This window comes from Manis javanica, chromosome 9 (genome assembly GCF_040802235.1).
Source record: "Manis javanica isolate MJ-LG chromosome 9, MJ_LKY, whole genome shotgun sequence".
Classification (NCBI taxonomy): Eukaryota; Metazoa; Chordata; class Mammalia; order Pholidota; family Manidae; genus Manis; species Manis javanica.
Genome location: NC_133164.1, coordinates 90010465 through 90019405, shown reverse-complemented (window position 1 = coordinate 90019405; position 8941 = coordinate 90010465). Strand labels below are relative to the sequence as shown.

At 37.5% G+C, this 8941-nt stretch overlaps 1 protein-coding gene across 4 annotated transcripts in view; it reads right to left on the bottom strand.

The window, feature by feature from the left end:
* Window positions 1-3688: 3688 nt before the first annotated feature.
* The window catches only part of TTC39C (tetratricopeptide repeat domain 39C), a 104912-nt gene continuing 99659 nt past the window's right edge, over window positions 3689-8941 (bottom strand). For 3 of the 4 annotated variants that reach the window (XM_017646891.3, XM_073212905.1, XM_073212907.1), the window contains 4 exons: window positions 7106-7203; window positions 5952-6056; window positions 4660-4698; window positions 3689-4070 (listed from right to left, as the gene is read on the bottom strand). In XM_017646891.3, the coding sequence (XP_017502380.2) occupies window positions 3981-4070; window positions 4660-4698; window positions 5952-6056; window positions 7106-7203 (332 nt within the window). In that variant the 3' untranslated portion in view covers window positions 3689-3980. Of the gene's footprint in view, window positions 4071-4659; window positions 4699-5951; window positions 6057-7105; window positions 7204-7247; window positions 7356-7995; window positions 8040-8941 lie in introns of those variants that run through there. The other variant, XM_073212906.1, reaches the window with a different exon arrangement.

The window sequence follows — 8941 nt, the reverse complement described above, 5'->3', positions numbered from 1 at the left end:
GTTAAATGGATTAATCCATTTAATAATTACTGAGTGCCCATTATGTGGCAGACAAGACCCCTTTTCTCATGAAGATTACCTTTTAAAAGTAAAAGAGAAATGCTCTTAAAACGGGTCTACAGATGGTAATTCTTTTTTTGTCCTTTGTCATTGCCTGCAGCCTCACTTCGGTAGTGTGAACAAAAGTGAGAAAATGAGGTCGTCATGACTTCTGGTGCTTGGTTTAGAATATACTTAAACTATCAGAGGTGTAATAAAACTGAGCTACTAAAAACCCAAGCACAAACATGAGCAGCCACTTACGGTGTCTTTTGGAATTAGAGGCATTTATGCTTGTGTAACCTAACCTTGGGTCATCTCGAGCACCTATTAAAATGTTAGGCACTGTAACTCACATGTGACTCAGAAAGCAAGTCCTTTACTCTTCCCATATTTCTGCGGTGACTGTTTTAGCCAAGAACCTCTGAAATGTCAACTTACAGTGAAAACATTTAATGAAAAATTTTCAAGCCACTATTTGCTGCTTTGATTTCTAGACCTCCTCTAACAATTTGATGTAGTTTTACAGTCTCCTTGTCCTTAACGTTCATCTCCCTTTCGGTCAGTATGGCTCTAAGTAAAATGCAAATCTACTTTGTTCCCCGTTACTCCCAAATCCTTACATTATATAAGTCCAAGGTTCTTGGTGTGACCTCTATTACTATCTTATCTTACTATTTCTTTCCCACTAGACTCTATAAGAAAGACTGGGCCTGAACTCACATGCTGTTTGTCACCTCTGTGCTTGTAGTAAAGCTCACCTGGGTTACAAATCCCGAGTCAAGTAGGGGCGGGAGCTCAGGCGTCTTGCTAGTTTCCACAAGAAAGCTAATTACAAGGCGCACTGGGTAAGTTTTTTGCATTTACTGAAGGGGCACATCTTTGATGGACCCACTTGCCACTTGCTTGCTCTCTGTCCTTTTCTCTTTCTCTGTTTCCTCCCCCTAGTTACTGAATCTCTTCCCTCTACTATGTATTTCTTGGGATGATCTGGGCTTAATATTTTTCCTACAAAATACACCAATAGGATCCCCCCATCAAAAAATAATAGTACCAAACAGCACATTATGACTCTGAATGTGTATCTCCATGGATGCACAGCCATACCTGAATACTTGCCACCACAATTTGCTTAAGGACACAAGCAACTAGGACAGTTATATAGCAAAAGAATATACGTACATGTACATACACACACACACACATATGTATGTGTATTTCAAAAATCAGATACGTGTGGTCTTTTCACTTCAGTTGGCAGAGGTATAAAAGTAAAAATTCTGTAAATAATTGACATACAATATGCAAAAACATTAATTTCTGTGACATGTGAAGTAAATGTTTGCTCAAATACTTAGCTGTTATGTCCTAAATTAAAAGATACCTAACTCAACAAATCTTAAATATAGTAACCACAAAGGTATATACTACATTAGATGATGCCTCCAGGTGTGTCAAATTATAAATGTGTTGAGTACATAAAATATATATTTTTCTTATGATGGGCACAATCTAATGTATATCTGACACTTAGAAGATCCATGGGAGAGCATCAAAATAGAAAAGGGTAAGGTGTGAAGCCAACATAAAAAGCACACATACATGCAAAACAGCTGCTCTGCTTACATGATTTTCTTCGTCAGCAAGGGGCAAAGAGCAAATTACACCAAACCAAATTTCCAGGCAGATCACAGGAATTCACAAGTGGGATAAATCATAGCACACAGGCCAGTATCTGTTAGGAATTACTCAACTCCAAAATGTACTCAGATTTCAGTCAATCCAATGGTACAGTGTACCTGCTTGCCCTGTGGTTATTTTGGAGTCTTTAGAATTGTCATCTACCTCCTCTCTATGCTCTGCCACCATATGAACACAGATAAACCACAGGGCCTCTCCTGTCCCAGACCCAGGAGAGACAGTTAAAAAACAGACCTATTCTTTGACTATTAAAAAAAACCTACCAGTTGGCATGGTAAAATTCTGTATTCAGTTAAGTAAACTGAACACAAACTTAGTTGAAATCCTAAAATCTCTCTGGAGAAATAATTTTTTAAAGCAGTTAGTGCAGGAAAATTTTTTTAAAAACAATTCTAAACTACAGGGCTCTATGTAACCTTTGGATACTAAATAATAGTTTAAACAATATTTGAAACAAAAATCTAAATACACATAAACTCTGAAGAACTGCATGATTTGGAATGCTCCACAGTCCTAACTCAGAGGGTTTGCCACATATGCCACATACAGTCAAGAGGACAACAAAAGGCAAGAGTCATATTTTAAAGATTCATAATGTTCTCCCCTTGAGCCTTGATGAAAACAAATATTCAATAGTTTTAGACACCAATTTTTCTCTTCAGGAAGCATCTATGTGGCTTCTGGATCTACTCATTCACTGAATGTAGGATAGTAATCTTCTCTCTGGCTAGTACCTAAAATCCACGCAGGATTCACACCAGAAACAAGATCAATGTGAATAAACATGAAGACAGTTTAGCCAAAGTCAGTGAGGAATAATCATTTCTTTCAAAGAAATTATTCCCTAAAACCTAACTAGATTAAAGCTGCCAATATTTAAGCTGCTCCTCCCATGTTTGATTTTGAAAAGAACTGTTAAGGTGTAAACATCACATGAGATCATGCTTTAGCTAAAAAGGGTATATAAACAAATGACACCCCAAGAAGATTCTCTTTAGCTCAATAAAATTAGAAAAAAAATCTAACTTTAACATTGAGCCAGGTTAGTCATACAATTATGGCTTACAGAAATTCTTAAGTGCCTGCGGTATTTAGATTCTTCAAAACCACAAGTATACAGTACTAGACAAAGAGGTAAACTAAATCACAAAAAAACTTAGCAACAAAGGATTAAAAAATAACTTAGAACTGCTTTTAAAGCATAACCTAAGCTAAGGAGAAAATTATTAAATCCTTCACTAGCATATATTTGAGGCAAAATCAAAACAAAACAAACCCTATATCCATTCAAGAATAACCCTTTCAAGTAATTTGCTAAAAGATTTCCGAAAGTTAGTGATTAGACAATTTATCACAAAGAAAGGGAAACTCCTGGAATGTAGGTATTATTTACCTAGTTGATATGCTAGACTTTCTAATAAATTGGCAAAGTAGTCATACTTTTGCTTGTAAAACTATCTTTCATTTGCTTCCATTTGGTTGGCTTTTGAAGAAAAAAATTGTTCCACACTTTGAAACATTTTGCAGGCAATCTGGAGATAAATATTTTTGTTGACATAACTTCAGCTGAAGAGCATTTGTTTTTTTTAATAAGGAAAACATGGAATCCTGGGTTATTAAAATATTTGTTACAATAAAAGAATATTTGGTCCTTGACCAGGAGGTCTGCATTCTACTCACTGCTTCACTGACAACAGGAATAATTAATTGGGTAAGTCCATTAGCCTTTTTGTGCCTGAGTTTCATTATCAGGACAATGGGGAAAGGATCTTTGTGCTGTGTTATTCACTGGAATAGTTTGGGAATAAAGAAAGACACTAGAAAGCACTTTTATCTTTCAAAACACAATATAAACGCTATGTCATAACACTGTTAATCATTTTACAGGTACCTCTTAGTGTTATCTAGTCAAAGGTGTGCTTAAAGTAGGCATCCCTACAAGATCAGGTTGAATATTTAATTTGATTTTATTTTAAAAATAATAAATCACAAAACTAAAATGTTTGAACAAGGTCACTTGACCCTCTCCCCAGGTGGTTAGCTATTACCGTCATCATCATTACTCTTTAGCTGTAGGTTTAAAAGAGGAGATCTTTAATATGTCAGCGTAACTGGGACAATGTGTCCTTGGCACAGATGGTTTTCAGAAGAAAAGCCAATCTTCGTAAGAGCTGCGTCCTCTGCTTTTATTTTAAAGTGCAGAACCTTGATGGGGAGGGCAGGGCAGGGAGCCAAGTCTGTCACTGAGGGACCAATTCCCTCAGAGAGGCCAGAGCAGCATGGATGCGGACATGCAATCTGTTTTCAAAGTCGTAGCCAGAGAAATCCTCCTGTAAAACCAAAGAAAGATATTGACGGGCTCTTAGCTAAGCTTTCTGAAACACTAGTATAAACCACACCAAGTTTTGTTCTTCCCAAAGTAAAATCCCTCACACTCCACTTGATTTGCCTATTTGTTCTTCCCAAGTAAAATCCCTTTCATATCCACTTGATTTGCCTATTCCCCAAACCTCAAACTTAGTGTTCATTTTTTCAATGCCAACTGAATGTCAGTCATGCTGACACGAGGGAATGACAGTCTCCCTTATGTTATTCCTGGAATGGTAGCCTTAAATTGTGCTCAATATAAGTTGCTGTTAGAAATTCTTAATTCAAGAATGTAGTTATGAAATCAGTTATTTTCCCACTCAAACAAGAAGAGTATTTATAAAGCAGGATGAGCAACTGCACACATGTTTTGCCTGATATTGGTAATTTCACTTAAAAATCAAGTGCTCGCTGATTCAATCAGTTATACTTTTCCTTTCCAGGACTATCAATCAGAACAGCCATTTCACAAAATTTCTTGAATTCAGACTCAAGTGTACACTTCAGAGGATAAGAAGGGCCACTGGAAAGAGGCAGAGTCAGTATTTTTACCTTTGCTTGAAGAAGAAGAGTTCTGCCTCTTGCTACAGTCTATGAATGTAAGAAAAACATATTCTCTCTTAATATCTGTACTTATATACACTCAAGCAGAAAATGCTATAAGACGACATGTTAATTAAAACAGTTCATAATAGACACAGAAGTGAGTCAACTGCTCATTCAAATATACGACTCAATTTTTCTTTAATGATGCTTGTAGTTTACATCAAGGCATTACTTAATCTTGCATAAGCTTCACTATTACTCTATAAAGGATAAAAATGTAGAAGAGTTATGTTAGTTTAGGTTAAGATCTTACTAAACAACCTAAAATTGAGGATAGTTAAAAGGTTTATTTGAAGTCAGTAAGTTATATCCCCTTTTGAAGGCATTAATGATTGAGGACATCAACTTCATTTTTCAGGAAATAGACCAGTCTTATTATATTTTATGCATATATTTGAAGACCACAGTAAGAGCAAAAATTTCCTTAAAATAAAGAATATTGTACTGGGAAGCCTGTACCAAAATTCACAAAAATTGCATTTTTTATTTTGGTAAAATTAGAATTACAAATGAAAAGACTTACCAGTTAAAAACCTATCTTTGGCAAGATAAGCTAGGCTAGAATCCTATTTATGTTGATTTGTTACAACTTTTAGGCCATATCTTTGAAAGTGGAGTTGAACTTACTAAGCCAATATTATGTAACTGGGCTTCTAAAAGAAGGTACTGAGCAAATCCAGCATTACTGAAATCTTATTTTTAAAAACGTCCCATTGTACTTAGATATCTTAATAGTAACTGTCAAATTTATATGGCATTCTAAAATTTTTAACGTATTCATCTATGTCGTTCTCATTAATTCTCACTATAATCTTCATTAATTGTCAAGGGAGGCATTTTAAATTTTGTTTTACACATTAGGAAGAAGGTATGCAGTTAAGTAACATAACCAGTATCATAAAGTAAATGGCAGAGCAAAATCATAATACAATTCTGTATGCTTCCGAATAAACCACACTACATTATATCGTACCATTCTAAAAAAAAAAACCCCTCAAACGGAGTTTTGTCGCAAAAGTCACATTTCTAATTCTACTTCCAGAGAAGGAATTACCTCCTTAAACACAGTAAGATAAGATTAGTAGTTTCTCGGACTCATTCTATTTGAAATCAAGGGGGAAAAAAGAAAACCCACACCATATTCAATTCAATTTACTTTACATGAAGGATGCTTTGCATTTGCTCACTTGTACTTCGTTGCTGATGAACATAAAGTAAGGGAATATGTAAGATCTTACCTCTGGTTTGTCTAATAGAAGACAGCCAAGTTCATAGCAAGCATATGGCTGAACGTATAAGTTATTCTGACGACACAACTCATCTTTAGCAGCTCGCTGGAAGAACTGGAAATAATACAATGTTACGGAAACTGATCCATTTCCCTACTTAGGCTCATCTTCCTCGTTTGGGCTCAGCACATGTTCAGGAGGCATGCAGAAGGGCTCACCTTATTTCTATATTTTATATCAAATTTTCTCTTCTTTTTGCATCTTTTGCCTCCCATCCACCCTCATCCATATCTTAGAAGTCCTTCCCATGCTTGTCTGGTGAGCTTCCTCCAGAATATACTACCCATCACCCGTCAGCCCTATATGTGCTGCATATTTCTCCAATTAACACAAGCCTCTACTGACTTTATTGCTGAGAACATCTTTATCTGCATCTCCAAGCCTGAACATCCCATCTTAATATTCAAAACAGAAAGCACACACACCAAGAACCATCTCTTGACATGTGTCTTGACTGTATCTTGCTGATATTCAAGCATATGACCTAAGCCATTCTAGAGCTTTGTAATAACTACTACAATCCCACACTGAAAAATTATCTTAAACTTATAATACAAATACATCAACACTCTAGGATTTAAAAGCCAAAGGCTCCTATTATTGTACATGAACTCTTCCAAAAAGTAATCAAATACTGGGATAAACTTCAAAAAAAACCAACTGTTCTTTTAAACTAACATTCTCGACCTCACCACCCATTCTGCATCAGTGATCTGCAGATACAGAGGCAGGACAAGTGAACTCACTGGGACACCTGGTCGTTTTTGTACTTGTCTAACTGCAAGGCTTCACTTTGCTCCATCAAAGTAGTCTCCATCCTCACTCCCTTCTCCTCCAGTTTGGACTTCATCTTTGGTAACTAGCTAATGCCAGAAAAGAGGCCCATGTGTAATGTATTCTAGCCACCTTACGTCAGTTAGAACGTGGGGCATGCCATCATCAGCTTCAAGCATCTGCGAAGGTGACATGAGTCAAATAAAAAGATAAAGCTCCCATTGCAGGTCTGCCTCTTTAATGCTTTTTCCTTGTTCTCATTCACAAGCACATACATAGGTCTTCACAGTTTACTTTCTTCAGCCATGACAAAAGCATTAACAGTTTACCTGAATGGCATCTTCTGAGTTTCCTAGACATTTGTGTATGGCGCCAAGAAGCAAATACTTTAATCCAACAACAGATGAATCATCCACTTCATGGCAAGCTTAAAGAGAAGTGAAAACAGCAGGAAGGAAACATAGGTACTTAATTCCTTAAATGTCATCAAGAGGTAAGTACTTTACTGTCGAGTGACTTACTCAGTTCAAGAGTCTGCCCTCTCAGACAATCCCCCTTCCTCATCCGCCAGTGAATGTCCTTAGTCAAAGAAAAGCAACCATCTCAAACTTCAAAGCACCAAGAAGACTCAAAATTACATCATATTGTTAAGAAGCCAGTCTGAAAAGGCTATGTACTGTGCGATTTTCCAACTACGACATTCTGGAAAAGGCAAAGTACGGAGGCAGGAAAAGGATCAATGGTTGCCGGAGGTCTGGAAGGAGGGATGAACAGGTGGAACAAAGAGGTTTTTTTTAGGGTGGTTAAACTGTGTGATACTCTCTGTAAGAGTGGATACATGTCATTGCACATCTGTCAAATCCCATCAACGTACAAAGCAAAGAATGAACCCTAATGTAAAACTATGGATTTTGGGTGGTAATGATGGGTCAGCATTGATTCATCAGCTCCAACAAATGTACCATCCTGCTGGGGCTGCTGATGGCTGGGGAGGCTGTGTGTATGGAGGTGGAGGAATAGGTATGTGGGAACTCTGTACTTTCTGTTCAATTTTGCTGTGAACCCAAAACTCCTCTAAAAAATAAAGTCTAGTCAAATATTTTTATTCACATATTAATTTCACAAACCATGCTGCAATGGGCATATTTACATGTTTACACAAGGCAATGCACGAGTCACTGAGAAAGGATCAGACCTGATCCCACTTCAAAGAGCTTACCTGGGGGAGCAAGTGCACGTGCTGGAAGAGGTCACACAAGTTTTCTAAGGAAATGAAAAGGTGGGAATTGGAAAAACAGTGAGGCTAACAGAGGAAACGAAGAGAATTATTTCTATGGGCCAAGAAAGACACTGAGATTTGATAAGATTTTAAAAGTAGACACATACTTACATATACACATACATATGCCACATACACAAATTTCTATGTATGTGTGTTTGTGTATATATATATATATATATATACACAAACACACATATAGAATGCTCAAAGTTCCAAAATAAGTGATTGGAAGGAACTGGAAGAAGTGAGGAAAGCAGCAAGAAGGCAATGTGAAAAGCAAGAGTCTGAGCCTATAGGAGCAGGAGTTGCCTTAAAAAGCTAAGCTCTGATTTCCTCCACATAAAAAGAATCCCAAAGATCTTAAGGCAACAGTGCTATGGGGAATGCAGTTCACATGCCCACTCATTCATTCAATATTTACTGAGAACCTACTGTGTGCTAGGTGCTTGGAACAGAGCAGTGACAAAACCAAAAAGTCCTGCCCCTAAGAATGAATGTTTAGTGGAGGAGAGATATGATATAAAAGACAAACAGGTAAAATATGGATATTAAGGAAGTGTAAATACTAAGGTAAAAAACAAAGCCAGGGTGGATGGGCAGTATGCATATGAGCCAGAAAAGTACTGAAAAGGTCACACTTGAGTAAAGACTTGAAGGAAGAGAGTGAGGGAGCCCTGTGGATGATGGGAAGGGCACCTGCAGGCAGAAAGAAGAGCAAGTGCAAGGGCACTGAGGCCAGCACCTGTCTGGAGCTCAAGGACAGCAAGTTGGAGTGTGGCTGGAGCCTGGCGAACAAAGGGGAAGGGCAGCGGGAGACAATGGCCTTGGAGGGGGTGGCATACCAATGCAGTGCATTGCAGGCCACCAAATGGACTTGGGCTTC